The sequence below is a fragment of the Typopeltis vanoorti genome, chromosome 6, assembly GCF_054136105.1.
Source record: "Typopeltis vanoorti isolate ZY-2024b chromosome 6, IOZ_Tvanoo_1.0, whole genome shotgun sequence".
Lineage (NCBI taxonomy): Eukaryota > Metazoa > Arthropoda > Arachnida > Uropygi > Thelyphonidae > Typopeltis > Typopeltis vanoorti.
Genome location: NC_143554.1, coordinates 19,460,122 through 19,477,989, shown reverse-complemented (window position 1 = coordinate 19,477,989; position 17,868 = coordinate 19,460,122). Strand labels below are relative to the sequence as shown.

General features: G+C 35.6%; 1 protein-coding gene across 6 annotated transcripts in view; it reads left to right on the top strand.

Moving 5' to 3' along the window:
• LOC150105318 (zinc finger protein castor homolog 1-like) overlaps positions 1-17,868 on the top strand; it is a 360,761-nt gene that overhangs the window by 281,407 nt on the left and 61,486 nt on the right. For all 6 annotated transcript variants that reach the window (XM_090394084.1, XM_090394080.1, XM_090394082.1 and 3 more), the window contains 2 exons: positions 1,401-1,565; positions 14,714-14,930. In XM_090394084.1, the coding sequence (XP_090250210.1) occupies positions 1,401-1,565; positions 14,714-14,930 (382 nt within the window). The remainder of the gene's footprint in view (positions 1-1,400; positions 1,566-14,713; positions 14,931-17,868) is intronic.

The window sequence follows — 17,868 nt, the reverse complement described above, 5'->3', positions numbered from 1 at the left end:
AGGTGGAGCCCAGAAGGTATTTGAGGAAATAAATAACCTTGATATCAATAAGTCGATAGGATTTTTATGACATATTACCACGCATGTTAAGGGAACATTCCAAGGAATTAGCAGTAGCATTGGCATTCCTGTTTAAAAAGAGTCTTACAACAGCACAGGTTCCAAGGGAGTGGAAGGAGGGTAAAATTGTTCCACTGCATAAAGGTGGTAATAAGGCTCTGGTTACAAATTACAGGCCAATCTGTATATCTGAAGTTTGATTAAGGTACTGAAGAGATTAGTGAGAGGTGGGATACAGAAATGGGTTGATAACAGAGTATTCTCCATAGGTTTGTTAAAGGGAGATCATGTTTCACTAACTTATGTACTATAACAAGGTGACAAATACCTTACACAGGGGAGATGCATATACAGTTGTGTACTTGGATTTTGCAAAAGCTTTTGATAGACAATTTTGATTTGCCACATGACAAGCTGTTAAATAAATTGAAACAGATGGGATTGGATAACAGACTTCTGAGTTGGATCAGTGACTGGCTGTCAGATAGGTATCAGAAAGTTGTATATGGCGGTGCAGTATACCGAAAGAGGAAGGTCAGTTTTGGGACCATTGAACATCATAATATTAATGATATTGGGATGGGTTTAACTATTGTTATGCAGCTGTTTCAAAATTGGGAAGAGCAATGCAAAGTCAAGCAGATGTTATGGCCTTACAAGAGGACTTGAATAGATTGCATAAATGGGCAGGTAAGTGTCAGTTCAGTGTTGCAAAGTCTAAGGTTATGAAATTTATTAGGCAGTGATCGGATGCAAAGTATACGCTTGGTGGGGAAAGTTTAAAGGAGGTAGAGGAGATGAAAGATCTGAAACTGGTGATGGACAAGGATCTGAAATTCAGGGGCATCATTGTACAAGTTATTGTGAAGATGTCACATCAGATAATGGCAATGATGCCAAGGACCCTGACATACAGAAACAAAGAGGTTATGATGCCATTGTATAAGGCCTTGATCAGGCTTACTATGGATTATTGTGCACAGATATGGTTGCCTGGTTTTCATGGTGATGAGGATATGTTAGAAAGGCTCAATTCAGTAGCTGTTGAGGTAAAAAAATGTGGAAGAGTAGTGGGAGTATAGACATGCTTCTTGTTTTTATGCAACAAATGCACACAACTAATTTCTGCATATTTAGTAAAGCTGAAAAATAAAGGTAATTTGAAATAGTTCAAGTTTCTTTCTTTCAATGCAGTTTTGCTTCACCTTAGATATAATCTGGTAATGACTGAAATTAAGTACCCTTTTTTCCTGTTTATTAGTTCTTAATAGATATTCTTAAACTTAAAGGAAATATGTAAGCGTTGATAATCCTTATCATTTTGTAAATTATTATTTTAGGTGTTTGTAAAGAAGGAAGAAATGATACGTCATTTTAAATGGCACAAGAAAAGGGATGATTCACTTCAGCATGGATTTATGCGCTATAGTCCCATGGATGACTGTTCAGACAAATTTCAGAATTGTTCTCATAACAGGAAGCAAACTCACTACCACTGCCTAAAGGTGAATCTCTATTTAAGCACTATTAATAGTGCATGTACAGTGTTGTTGTATTTTTGGCCCTACTGATATTTATTAATCAAATCATTCTTCTCCTCTAACTCTTGCATAGATGAAGAAAGCAAATTACCACCAACCTTACCAGGAAATGTACTGTATGCCTCCTGTAGCCATGTCCCAGAAAAATATTACAAGAATCTTAAATAACCTAGATACTTAAAATGCTTTTTGTTGTAATGAGGATTAATAGTACACCTGAACACATGTCCTTTATCATCTCTACACATTACACTCAGCTAGCATCTGCTCCACAGCATAGAAGCAAGCTCATTCTAGAAAAAAAAAAAAAAAAGGGAAATTAATATCTGCCGTTAAACTATTAACCTATTGCTCTCACCTGAGTTTTCTCTAAAGTTATTATTAACATCTGACCTCCATGGAGTCGGAGAATCATTGTGGGAGGTACACACTATTGCACACAATACTTATCCAACTATGCTTGAAACTAATTCAGTGTATCTACATTTACAACATATTCAGGCAACGTATTCCACTCACCAGACAAAGAACCTACTCCTCACTCCTCCTTATACAATTTCCAGCAATTGCCTCTTGTTCTACCCCCCCTTCTCATTCTATGAAAAATCTCCATGTCAACCTAATAACAACCCCTGACTAACTTATATGTCTCAATCATCCCCCCTCCCATCTTCCTCCTATTCACAAGACTCTGCAACTTACATTCTCTCAATCTCTCCTCATATTCCAGAGACCACTGCCACTTTTGTGTGGACCCTTTCCAACATATCCTCATCACCATGAAAATCCGGTGACCAAATCTGTGCACAATAATCCATATGAGGCCTGATTAAGGCCTTATACAGTGGCATCATAATCTGTCTATTTCTATATGTCAGGATCTGCCACAACTATTGCAATGTGACCCCTGAAATTCAGGTCCTTGTCTACTATCACTCCTAGATCTCTCATCTCCTCTACCTCCTTTAAAGTTTCTCCACCAAGTTTATACTTTGCATCATCCCATCATTGCTTACCAGATCTCAAAACCTTACACTTTGCAACATTTAACTGACAGTTCCACTTACCTGCCCATTCATGTAATCTATTCAAGTCCACTTGTAAGGCCATAACATCTGCCTCACTGTGCATTGCTCTCCCTAGTTTGCATCATCTGTAAATCACTAGTTAAACCTGTCTCAATATCATTAACATACAAATGAATAACAATGACCCCAAAAACTGACCCCTGTGGTGCACCACTAGTGACCTTTCTCTTTTACACCCCCATATACAACTTTCTGATACCTGTCTGACATCCAACTCAGAAGTCTGTTATCCATTCTCACCTGTTTCAGATCATTTACCAGCTTGTTGTGTGGCAGTCTATCAAAAGCTTTTGCAAAATCCAAGTACATCACTGTATATGCATCTCCCCTGTGCAAGGTATTTGTCACCTTGTTATAGTACATAAGTTAGTGAAACATGATCTCCCATTAACAAACCCATGCTGATAACCATGGAGAATACTCTGTTTTCAACCCATTTCTGTATCCCACCTCTCACTAATCTCTTCAGTACCTTAATCAAACTTCAGATTGGCCTGTAATTTGTAACCAGAGCCTTATTATCACCTTTATGCAGTGGAACTATTTTACCCTCCTTCTACTATCTTGGAACCTGTGTTGTTGCAATACTTTTAGTAATCAGACATGCCAATGCTACTGCCAATTCCCTGGAATGTTCCCTTTAGATGAGTGGTGATATGTCATCAAATCCTATCACCATATTGACATTGACAGCATTTACCATTCTACCGCTTTCATCCATTAACTTTATCTTACCACGATCATTCTTCCTTCTGCTTGCCACATAACTAAAAAACTCTGTAGGGTTATTCTTTGCCTGATTTGCCAATTACTGCTCATACTCTACTTTTGTTTTCCTTACTAACTGAGTCACTCTCCTGGCTTGTTCTTTTTACTCTTCATGTAACTGATTATTACCATTATTCATCTGTACTTCCTTCTTCCAGATTTCATGCTTAAGCTCCACATTCATCCATTTTACAGCTACCTTATTCAGCCTTTGGAACATATTCACAAACTGATGCTGTTATGTATTCTTTGTCAGTTCCATGCAGCATTTATTTCCTTACCACTCAACTCCTCATTCCATGTTACAGCTTCAAGCTGTCTCGTAAGCTTGTCATAATCACCAACCTTATAATTCCACATACATCCTTTCCTCATGAAAGTCTGCATATGACTAGCCACAACACAGGTGATTACTTCATGATCACTTTCACCAACCTGAGGAAAGTGTGAGACCCCACGCACAATTACATCCTCTGATGAAATGATCAGATCTAAACTCTCGATCCTCGCGTGCCCTCCTTTACGTGCTGCCTGAGATAGTTATCTTTCAAGAACTCGATTTTCTTTATTCCCAAATGTTATCTCTTGATTCCAATCTATACTGCCATAAATAAAATCACACCTAAAAATTATCCTTTCTTTGTTCACTAATTCAAGTTGTTTATACATTTCTTCATCACCACCCTCCACATTCCCTGGCCTATAGCAACATCCAACTAAATGTCTTCCTCTCAGCCTCCATATTACACCACACTGCCTTCCTCTTTCATGTCTACCTTATGTGGACTTAATTCCCCTGCTATCAACAGCAGTACTCCCCCCCCCTCTCTTCTTGCCCTTTCTATCCTTCCATTTCTATTCCCATTAGGATATCATCTTCATTCAACCTTGTTTCACTTATTCCAATGATTTTGGGACAAATAAATTCAATCACTGAAACCATTTCATCTCCCTTATTTCTGATAAGGGGGATGAAATGGTTTCAGTACTTCTTTTTACAAATACTTCTGGCATTTGTAAACAAACACGCCAGTTCATTTTTAGGTCTATAGCCAGCCATGTGTTGGTTGTGATTTCCCCACCACACCTGCCCAATCACCTTTATCACCACTTACCACATACATCTGCTCAGTCTCAACTTTTCCACCCACATCACAATATACTCCATCTTCATATACACATTCACTGCCACTTTTAACATCCACTCTCCCTATGCCATTTCTCCCTGTTCCTCTCGCATTCCCGTTAAGGCAACTCATCATCAACAGTTCATTGCTTATTTCTCCACTAAATAATAATGGTAAGTGCCTGCTGGTTCAGCTCATATACTAGTTATTACTAACACATGTTCCAAAATAAAGATGCACAAATTCACATAGAGAAAAGACACAAAAATGTAAAAAGTCTCATTGACTGTGTCATTATTGATAGCGATATCTTCACTTTAGTTCAGGACATGAGTATTCAGAGAATTTACAATAGGAAGTGATCATCATTTAGTTTTTAGTAGGATATAACTGAAAAGAAAGGTATTCAGGGATCTCTTCACTTAGAGATCCCTGAAGAAACCATTGATTGATTATTCAGTTAGAGAGGCATATAGGTTGCCTGCAAGAATAGAAAAATCGGAACTCCATGAGGCACTAAGGAAGTTAAAGATGAAAGCATATTGGAAATTCCTGGCAAGTAAATCAATATGTGCTCTAAGAGAATGCAGAGAAAATTGTGAGACAATAAAGTAAAGTGTAAAATTAGTTAAACAAAATATCAGGAAGGCAGCAAAGTATTTGCTATTTCTTCTATTTATAAGCTTCACTTGTTCTATTTTCCTAACTTTTACATCATTTCTTGTTCACATCACTCCATTTGCTTCTGTTATTGTGAAAGTCACTTTCTCTTTCTAGTTGTTTTAAATTTTTCCAGAATTCCCATTTTATTTTGTTATTAGTTGAAGAAATGAAACTTTTAAATCTTTTATACTTTTCTTCATTTAGATTTATCTTGCAGACTTGCTAAAATGGCTTATTTTTGTATGCAATTCACTTGAATAATAAATAACCAAGTTTTAACTATTAGACTTTTTTAAAATTTCTACTAGATCTATTTTCTTTTGCATGTTTTGCTGTCTATAGCTGATAACATCTTCAGAAGTTTGCTTAAATATAAGCAAAAAAAAACCACAAAAAAATTAAATGTGTAAAAATGGTATACCTGCACCTTTGTTAATAGCAACGTGACGTGCGGATGCAGTATTGTTTTAATTTGCAACTTTTCAAGGATTGGTTAACTTTGATTCAGTTCCATGTATTTTTTGTTCATATAACGTTTAATACTTTTTCCCTGTATCAGTATTGTATTCTACTTCAACTGTAAACTTTTTTTCCTTTAATTATATTAATCTATGATACTTTTTTAATTTTTTTTAAACTTGGAATTGCAATGTTCCAATGAGTAATTCACCATCAGTTCCTCAATCACTGATGCTAGTCAAATATCATTTATTTCTATTTATTATCATGTAGTCTATTGTGGTACATTTCCTCTATGTTATTTTATGATTTTCTTTCTTTCTATTGGTAGAAGGTGTTATTCTCAGTTTGTTGTCTGAACGAAACTGTTATAATTTAATTCCATTTTTATTTTGCCCTGGTTCGTTTAATATTTGAAATGTTCTTGTCTTAAGAAGAAAATGTTGCTGTCATGACTAATGGTATCTCTCCATCTTTTTCTTGGTCTTTTTACCAAAACTTTTACTATATATATCGTCTTCTTGAGAATACTATCATTTTCTATACAAAAAAACATGTTCTCCCCACTGCAACTTTTTGAACTTGATTAAACTAGATATTGTATGTTCTTTATAAAGTTGATATCACTCATTGCTGTATCTGATCCTTCAGAGACCATTACCATTCACTGCATGAAATATTTTTTCTAAGGCTTTTCCTTTTGAATGCCGAAATCAGATTCTCCATCTTCGTTGTAAATATCCAGGTTTTGCATTTGTAGGCAACAGTTGGACAAATTATTGATTTATATATTTGTACTTTAGTCTTTCAGTAGATATCTTAGCTGAATACAAATGAGAGAGAATAAAAAAGCTTGATTATCCCTCTTTATTCAATTCTGCATTTCTATCATCTCATTTGCCAGCCAAGTGGTTAATGTATCTGCTCTCCAGCCAAAAGGCTATGGGTTCGAATCCTGCCAAGGGCATGGATGTTTGTGATTGTGTGTGAAAATACTAGTGGTGAGCAGTAGATGATGTGGTTCACTGTAGTTGGTGGATTGAGTGAAGAGATGGAGAGTGCTAGAGCAGGTGCCCTCTCTTGATGAGTCTTTGGACTCCAGGGAGTCCAAAGACTCATCAAGAGAGGGCACCTGCACAATTATTATTACCTGACACCTCCAGGTGTCAGGTAATAATAATAATTTGATTGACTGATGATCGTTAATTCTAAATATTTAAATTCTTCCAATTTTCACACTTGTATCAGTTAACTGATTCTTTCTAGTTATTAATCATTATTTTAGTTTTTGTTGATTTAATTTTTGGCTGTATGATTTTTTTTTCTTCTAATTACAAATATGTTGCTTCTGTTTTAGGTTTGGTTCTTGATATAATGTTAACTTTAAAGGCCTTGGAGCATTAGCATCTTGTGCCCCACCAGCCTCAGGAAAAGTTTAAGTATGGCCCTGGATGTTAATGTTCTGCATATGCTACAATCTATACTGATTTGTTTATTACAGTGCTTTAGCATCCACTATCAACAATTGGATAATGTATTCCAAAGTATTAAACCCAGACTATCTCCTTGTTTTGATACTTGAGTTATTGGAAAGGGATCTGTTAAATCATTTTGTATTTTAACCTGTACTTCTGAATTTTCTGTTTTTAATCTTTTAAGTCTTATTAGCTTATATGGTATTCCAAAGTATATCATGATCTCATATAATTTTTCTCTTATTAATGCTGCCATGTCATATGTATGTTGGAAATTAACAAAAATCTGAATCTTTACATCGAATTCCCAAAATTTCTCTAATAATTGTTTAATTACATGTATCTGATTAACTGGAGAGTTTGCCTTTCTGAAACCAGCTTGGTAGACATTGATTATCTTCTTTATAAATGTGTTATTTGTTATTCAAAATACAAGTAAGCAGGGAAATAATCCTACAATTTCCACAACCTGTTTTGTCATTTTTTTTATATATTGGGCAGATCTGACTCCATCCTTTTGGCATTTGCCCTTTGTTCCATATGGTTAAAATAAATTCATATAATTCGTCTTCTAGTTTTATTCCTCCTGCTTTCAGCACCTCTGCAGGAATTTTATATATACTTGGGGATTTGTTGTTCCCAAATGACTGTACTATATCAATAAATTTTTACTTTGATGGCAATTCTAAAGACTCATCTTCTTACAATAGTAGTTAGTATATAATTTTGAGTTACAGAACTAATATTTCTATTCAGTAGTTCATGGAAATATTCCCTCCATCTGCTTTTTATTTAACATGTTTCCTTGTCCATTTCTGCATATATCTAGCCCATGTTTATATTTTCTTGTAATTGTTATTATCACAGTAATCTTCATGGAATTGATAGACTCATTGTGGGAGGTCCACTCAACCTGCAACATATCTATCGTATTGAACACTGAAATCATTTATGCTTGCTGCATTCATAATGCACTCTGGCAATGCAATCCAATCACCAACAACTTACATAAAAAATCTACTCCTCACATTCTTCTTTACCACATTTTTATACAACTTCCACGGATAGCCTCTTGTTCTTCTCATCTTACTGTCTGCTCTTTTTATAATTCTTTCTGTATTAATCTGGTAAAATCTCTTAACCAACTTGAAAGTCACTGTCCTATCAACTCTTTTCCTCCTATTTGCCAAGCTCTGTGATCCATATTCTTTAACTTCTTTCCATATCTGACATTCCAGAATCCTGATATTGTCTTAGTCACTTGTCTCTGGACCCTCTCCAGTGTTTCACATTACAATGAATGCCTGGTGATCAAATCTAAGTACAATATACCGAGTATGGTCTGACCAGTGCTTTTTACAGAGGCTCAACTACCTCCTTATCCCTACATGTCAATGTACTTATCATCATAGTAACAATAACAATATGATGTGTAGTCTATGCAGCACTTGCAATGTGCCCTCTAAACTTCAGTCTACTATCAACCATCACTCCCACAAGGGCCTAAGAACAGAACCCTAGTGCACACCACTGGTTATCCACTTTTTTTTTTTTTTTGGAGACACCGCTCTATCATACACAACCTGGTACTATTCAGAGAGCCAATTTCAAATCAATCTAACTAATATACTATCCATTTCCAATCTCTGCAGCTTGTACACAAATTTGTCATAAGGTAATCTATCAAAATACTTTTGCAAAGTCCATTATACAATGCAAGTAAATTGCTAAAACAAGACCTACCCATTATAAATCTATGCCATAAAGAATTTTATGTTCATCAACCCAGTATTGTATTGTACTCCTAACCAATCTCTCTAACATCTTGACTATAACTGCAGTTATACAGGCTGATCTATAATTGAAAACTTATGTCCTAGAACTATACTTGTGGAATAGTACTATTTTGCCTTTTTTCTACTCAGGAACCTTATCCACTGCAAAACTCATAAAATAATTATGTCAAGGGCATAGCTAACTCTGTTGAACATGCTCTTAAAATACATGGTATGTCATCCATTCTTGCAACCTTATTAACTTCTAATCCAATCCACACTTGATACACCTGATTCTTTCACCTTTAATTCTCTTAATACTTGCCTCCACTTCTACATGTTGCACAGCCTTATTTACACCAGTATGATTATGGACTGATGAAGTGTTCATTTAATAATTTCACTATATCATTTACAGTGGTCACTCTGCTACCAGAACTATTCACCAGTGTCAACCTGCCCTAATTTTCCCCTTTCTTGTCACATAGTAGAAAAATTCCCTTGAATTATCTGATCTGACTGATCAATCTCCTCTCATATTCTGCTTTTTCTTTTTTAACCATGCTTGTCACCTTTATGACTGTAGTTTATATTCCTCATGCATCTGTTCACTATAAAAAGTCTTGTACCTCCTCCATAACAAGTTGTTATGGAGGAGCACATAACAACTTGTTATGTTTTATTGCTTGTTTGATTTCACTGTTCTTCCATCTAACTCCTACTCTATTTATTCACTTTATTATTGGTTTGCAGTTATGCATTGCTTATGTTAGATACTCCCTTATCATTTCCCATGCATTGTCATCGTCTTTTCTGCACAGCCTATCAACCCAGTGTATTGATACTAGGTGACTACAGTGCTTCTCATAATCACCCACCTTATAGTTCTCTATATATACCTTCTTGCCAGTGACTTTTAATTGTTTGACTACCTTCCAAACTAGTACCTCATGATCACCCTTACCAACAGGTGGCGGTATTGATACCACATTCACAAAAGCATCCTGCAAGGATATCACCAAATCTAACTCCCAAAAGCCTTGTGTTACTTCCATCACATGTTGGTTAAAATAGTTGTTCGCAGAAACTCAACAAATTCAGTCTCCTTGTTATCATACATTCTCCTATAATCAAAATCTCCCATTAAGATCACCTTACTTTTACTTGCCCAACTAATTTTTCAAAACATTTCACAATCGGTGCTTTTGATATTCCCTGGCCTATAACAACATCCTATTACATATACTATTCTATTGAACTCACTTTCACACCAAATAGCTTTAAAATCTTCTTCACACATACTGTTTTCCACTTCAAAAGGGTACAATTCCTCTGCTATCAACAGCAGTCCCCTTCATCTTTCTATCCTTTTGGAAAATTCTTTATCTTACCATTTCTAGTCCTGACAATATATCATCCTCAGACAATCAACCTTCACTTACACCAGTTATCTTTGGGCATACTGATTCGATCAATACTACAAACTTGGCTCCTTTATTTCTAATAATCCTTACATTATGTGACTGCTAATTTAACATAGACTTTGTGTACTCTTAGCAAACAATAGCTGCTCCAAATGTCCAACACCAAACACATTTAAATGCACTCAATCAGGTTTAAACCATTCCAACTTCCCTTCAAATTCACTCCCTACATCCAGAAATTGAACACTCTTTGCCCACCATAATTCAGTGATCTTGTTATTCAGTATCAGTGCTCTTCTTCTTCTTTGTTCATTACTGTCAGATCTGGCCAACAAACTAACTGCTTTCCCAGTGACACTATTATCCTTACCCTTCTTCAGATCCTTTTCCACATACTTTGTCTCAACTGTCCAAGTCATTTGTGTCCACCACTAGCATATAACAAAATTTGCTTAATTATGTTATATGCTTGTCTAAGATCACTGTTGTTCTTCATTTCTTGTTCTATTGTGCATTTCATTTCATTAAGGGCTGGTCTTTTCTTCCTTTGACAAATTTTATCTACCACTGGTATTGTCAGGCTTACCAATTTGTTTTTTTATATCTCTAGCTATAATGACAATTTCTGAGGAGGGTCTTGTAATTCTATTATTATTCAGGCCTCCATGGAGTCAAAAGACTCATCATGGGAGGTCCTTTGTAAGAAACAAGTCTATCAAGACTCATCGAGGGAGGTCCTCTCCTAGGAAACACAAAGTCTATCATACCACTCCTTAAACGCATTGACTGTTCTCGCTTTCACCAGTTCATCAGGCAATGCATTCCATGGTTCAACTACCCTCCTTACAAAGAAACCACTCTTCACCCTCTTTCTCACAGTTTCCTTTCTTAACTTCCAGGGATGCCCCCTTGTCATCACTCCTTCCTGCTGATCAGCCAAGCAAAAGAACTCCCCAGTGTCAACCCTGTAACTAACTCTCAACAATTTAAAAGTCTCAATCATATCACCTCTCCTTCTTCTATCCACCAAACTCTGCAGTCCACACTCCCTCAGCTGATCGTCATAACCAACATTGTACAGTCCTGACATCATCTTTGTTATCTACCTTTGTACCCTTTCCACAGTTAATTTATCCTCTTCAAATCCTAGGTACCAGATCTGAGTCTTATACAACGGAATGATAACCATTTTCTCTTTGCAGGTCAGTGTCCTCCTTATTATTGCAGCAGTCCTCTGTGTTACCTTCACAATATGTCCCCTAAATTTCAGGTTTCTATCAATCATCAACACCAGATCTCTTGTCTCCCCTACTTCCTCCAGTTTAACTCCTCCCATAGAGTATGCAGTGTCCCAAACCTCAAGACCTTACATTTTGCTGCATTAAACTGACACCCCTATTCATTTGCCCATCTATCTAGCTTATTCAAATCCTCTTGCAGGGCTATTACTAATAACCCTTGCAATCCACGGACACTGTCATTGATATAAAGGTTAAACAATATAGGTCCCAGTACTGAGCCCTGTGGAACGCCACTTGTAATCGTCTGTCTCTTTGATGTGGAGCAATATCATTGCTCCACCATACACAACTCTCTGATACCTATCGGACAGCCAATCCTGAATCCAGTTGACCCATGTGCTGCAACTTGAATATCAGCTTATCATGTAGCACCCTGTCAAATGCCTTTGCTAAGTCTAGGAAAATGGCAGTATATGCCTTTCCCTCATCTAATGCTCTTGTAACTTTATCATAAAAGGCTAGCATATTGCTAAAACAAGAGCACCCCTTCACAAATCTATGTTGACTCTCACAGATAACATTGCCCTCATCTGCTCAATGCTGTATGCGGTCCTGCACTACTTTCTCCAAGATCTTACTTACTACTGATGACACACAAACTGGCCTATAATTAAACACTTCCAGTCTGCTACTGCCCTTATGCAATGGCACTACCTTCCTTCCATTCCATGGGCACCTTTCCCACAGCCAGACTTTCATTGAAAAGCCAGGTCAAAGGCCCTGTCAGTTCCTTAGCACATTCTCTCAAAACTCGTGGTGAAATACCATCCAGTCCCACAGCTTTACTAACATCCACAGTACTCAGTATGTGGAACACCCTCTCCTCCTGCACCTCTAAACCTAAGTAAAATGCATCTGTTTATGCTTGTTTCATCTCCTCCTTTCCCTTCAGGGACTATAAACACATGAGATTTATTACATTCCTTTTCATCTTTAATTACATATGAATGATATTATTCCTTCTTTGTAGTTACATTCTTTTATATTTAGCTGATTTTGCTGTTCCCTGTCTTTGTCCTTTCTTATTTATTTCACTGTATGCTACTATGCAGTTTTGCATTTTAAACAAAACTGTATAGTAGTATATATCTTTTCTTTTCTTTTTAGTTTCAGGTGATGCTACTATTTTAATATATCTTTAATTGCTTTTTGATTTAATGATCTTATATGCCACATCGCTATTTTCACATCATATTGTTTCCAAGTTTTTGACTTCCTTGTCTAATCTATTGGTTCCATGTCGGCAGTCTGGTTGCAATCTTAATTGCTTCCTTGAGCAAGATTAATTTGCATCTTGAGATAGAATGTTAATGTCTCTCAGTGCTGCTTACATTAGATGGGGCTTAGTGATGTTGCCTTCATGCCTGTTGTAGCCCTTTTGGTAGTATGCACTATTGACATATCTTTACCCACATTGAATTTCAGTATGGTAAAAGGCAGAGTATTACATTAATGGGAATTAGCTCAAGTAGTCAATGAAACTGGAGACACTGTAAATCAGACAGAGAATTAAGGTTTAGAGGCAATATTACTGTGGTTGTTAAAGCATTGCAATGTTGAAGAAAACAAAAATTTGTAAGCAAAAGGAAGTCATTCTCTTACTTTACTTTACTAGACTGCTGTGCACATATATGATCACTTGGGTGTGAAAGAATTGGAGGGAATTTGAAAAGATCTAGCAGTGAATAACCAAGTTGTAAATGGCCTGTGAAGCTGCACATGTGAGGAGTTTAAGGGAAGGTGGTCTAAATTTGAGGAAAAGATGGAGAGAGATATGATAGAAACATATAAGTTAATAAAGGAATCTTATATTATTAACTACATGCAAGATTTTGTAGCTTTTGTTAGGCAGGGAAAAAATTAATTGAGAATGTAGTTAGGAAACATAGGAGGTCCAAGTTCTTCTCATGGTGTATGTGTGGAATTGATTACCATTAGATGTTGTCAGTGTGTGTCTGTGCAACAGTATTCAAGGAAAGATATGATTTTGGCACAAGTGACTAAAAGGTCCCTTCTCTCACTGAGTTTTATGATAATAAATTATAAACTGTACTTTAAAGACCAAATATATATCTAGAGCAGAGATGTTAAGGCTAGTTTCATCTTAATTGCATAGGACTTCATCAGGTGTAAGATAATTTTTTACTTTTTGTCTGCTAATTCATTATCATTGCAAGAACAAATATTGGAAATACGTAGGATTCTGATTTATCTGCCTGACTGAACTTGACATGTTTACATGGATGTGAAGTGCCTATTGAAATATATTAATGGATACAAACATAAATTAATTAATATATTTCATCTATATGGTTATTTGGATGGTAAATTATGTGTGAACATGAATTCATTGTTGTGCATGCTGGATTGTTCTCATCAGGGTGCTTGGCTAGCCATAGCTAGGAAGCACTCAGGTAAATTAATGCTAGGATTTGCATTCAACTGAACAGAATATAACATTTCCAATGATTCCCAGATTTTTTTCTATTTTAAATTTGTAAGATTTTGGATTCATATATACATATATGACCATTTAGGTTTAAGCTGATATCCCACACTGAGTTTAACATGTGGATAATCATAGGTGTTGGCAGTATATAGTTCACAACACCATAGGAACAGAGTAAATAAATTTATTTTGAAATTACGACTTTAGTTCTCCTTGCATTCATTGTAGTTTTAAATTGTTCCTGCTAACTGATTGTCAGTGCTTATGTACAGTGACAAACTAGTTAGAAAACTAGCAAAATTATAGGTACTAAATAAATTTAAGTTTATTTGGTTCCTTTGATGTCATGAATTATATTGCAAAACCTCAAATGAATAACAGCAAAACTAAGAATATTATAGGATTTTATTAGTAGCAACTTTAAAAAGCATTCATACAACTTTGCCAGTTTTTCAGTTTCAAGAATAAATGCATCCTATTATGACTTGATTTCATCCCAGGTGTTATTCATATAGAATGTTTGCATACAAATTATTATTTTATATACAAATGGTTAAAATTTTTATGTTCCATGGTTCACCAGGAAGGATGTGATAAGGTATACATTAGTACATCTGATGTGCAGATGCATGCAAATTATCATCGAAAGGATTCTGCAATTATCCAAGAGGGTTTCCAAAGGTACAGGGCAACAGAGAATTGTGCTACTACAACCTGTTTGTTTTTTGGTCAGCGGACTACCCATTTCCACTGCAGACGTCAAGGCTGTAGCTTCACTTTCAAAAATAAAGCAGATATGGGTAAGCAATGTATTGTAGCTTTACCAACATTATTAATATCATTATCTGACCTTAATCGAGTTACATAGCTCTGGCTTAAAAATTTACAAATACATTTTGATGGAATATCACAAACTTATCCTATAAGTCATTGAGGATTCGATAGAGACTAGTGGTCTGAGTGTTAGCATGATTTGACTAGATTGAAAAAAAAAAAAAAGATGCATCCTGGTGCTACAGGATTCTCTTCTTGTTACTGATATGTATATATAAAATTAGTTTGAAGTAAGGAAGGGAATATTTTGTTTTTTGCTGATTATGTATTACTATAAAACACATAAATAGTAAAATATTAATACTTTTTTTGTGTATGGAATCACTCTGTCTACTTTCTGCAAAATTATGACTAATCACCAGTTTAAACAATTAAGTAAAGTTTAAAAAATTTAGTTGGTTCATGCATTAACTGATTACAGCTGCATAGGATAAGACTCTCCTATACTGTTGGAATAGATAAACCATCATTTGGATTCAATTAGGTCAGTCATAATAGGAACTCGTTGAATAAGCATGCATGTCTAAAACAGCTTTTGCAGATCAGGTTTGTCTTTGCAAAGATTCTATATGCTGACACAAACCAGACATATAAGAGAGAGGTGACAATCACAAGGGACCTGATATATACCAATATTAGTTCAGGCCCATCCTTGGTAGTGGACAACAAACTCAGAATATTACAAGGTACAAACAGTAGGAGCAAGCCAATATTCAAAAACTTGTCATTTTGCACAGAAATGCAGAAAACATTGAATTGGAATCCTCCTCTCAACAGAGATAACACAAGGAGGACGCTTATAAATGTCAATGATTCATTGGAATATATAAGTAACCTTTTTATTCTGTGGAACATCCTACTTTAACCTACTATTTTTTATTATTATTCCTGATCTCCATGGTGTCACAAGACTCATTGCTGGAGGTCTATCTTAGACAGCACAAAGTCTATCATACATACCACTCCTTAAACCCATTCGCCATTCTACCAGGCAATGAATCCCATGGTCCAACCACCCTTCATGCAAAAAAATAAAAATAAAAAAAAACCTTTTTACACCCTCCTTTCATAGTTTCCAAGGATAGCTTCTTATTGGTCTTTCTTGTTCTTCTGCAATATGAAAAATCATCTTGTGTTAATCCTGTAAATACCTCCAAACTATTTAAATGTCTCCCCTTCATCTTCTATCCACCAAACTATATAGTTTTCATGCATTCAGGCTAGTGTCCTGATATCATTTTGGTTATCCACCTCTGTATCCTTTCCAAGGTTAATTTATCCTCTTCAAATCCCAGTGACCAGATCTGGACACAGTAGTCCTGGTATGGCCTGATCAAGGCTTTACACAATAGAATTGTCACTTTTTTATCTCTACTGGTCAAAGTCATTCTTAATATTGCAGCATTTCTCTTGGTTGCCTTTACCACCTTCACAATATGTGTCCTAAACTTCAATTTTTTTTAATTTTTTATTTATTGATAGTCAGATAAAGGATTAAACCAAGAATATAATTTCTTGGCATCTTTAATTTATCTTCTTTCTTATTATTATTTTCTCATTCCGCACTGTTTCATAAGCTTTTCAATAATCACTGGCCTTGCAGTTCAACATATATCCTTTCCCATACAGAAGTCTTTATATTGCTGACCACCACCCAGGTGATCCTTTCTCACCAGCTAGAGGAAAATGTGACATTTCATCCACAATCACATCCTCTGAGGATATGATCAAATCTAAGACTCTTGATCCTTGTTTGCCCTGTTATGCACTGCTTAATAATAATGGAATGAAATAATCTACTTCTTTCTGTTGTTTTCTTATTTAGTGCTTCTAAACCATAATTACTGACCAGTATTTGAGCCAAGTGTATGCACACCATATGTGTAGCATTCAGTATTTTTTTCCCCTTCATTTTCTTTTCTGATGTCTTTTATTGTTGCTGATATGTTCTTTCACACAGCTAGTGCATAGTTAAGAAAAAGTGTCAAGGAATTTATTTTCTCTACATCAGTTAAAATAGTAAGTGAGAAGTCTGGTTTCAGTATGAACAAATTCTGTCATAAAGAAAGAATTGGTATGCTAGTCAAGCTTTGCTGATTCAATATTGCAAAAAAACTTATTAGAATGAAGTGAAATAATTAATTTTCTGTGTTATGTTGAAGCTGAGCAAATATAAATTTGTGCTTAAAATCACATTCATTATGGTACATTTTTATGGTGTGAACAGTGGACATTATAACTTTCCTTTTTGATTTTAGGACAGTCAGAAAGATGTTCTCCCCTTCCATACTGCAGGAGGTGGATGAGATTCAGGATTTGGGAGTGATGGTTGACAGTAGACTGAAGTTTAGAGGGCATATTGCAAGTGTTGCAAAGACTATACATCTTAGTGCTGCTATGATAAAAAGTATGCTAACATTTAGGGTTAAAGAAATGGTTGTGTTGCTGTGTAAAACACTGGTCACACCACTCTTGGACTATTGTGCTCAAATTTTGTCACCTTGTTTTCAGTGTATGTCATGTGGAAACATTGGAGAGGGTCCAGAGATGAGTGACTAAAGACAATATCAGGACTTTGGAATGTTGGCTATGGAGAGGTTGAAGAAATGTGGATTGCACAGTTTGGTGGATGGGAGGAAAAGAGGTGATATGATTGAGACATTTAAGTTAGTGAGAGGGGGAAAAACCAGAAGTCATTCCTGAAAGCTGTGTAAAAGTGTGATGAAGAAGGGTATGAGGAGTAGATTTTTTTACATGGAGAATTGTCAGTGAACGCATTACTAGAATGTGTTGTTAATGCAGAAAGTGTTAAGAATTTTAAGATTTGGTATGATAAATATGTTGGCAGTTGAATAAACTTCCCATGAAAAGTCTGCCGGCTCCATGGAGACTGCAATAATAATA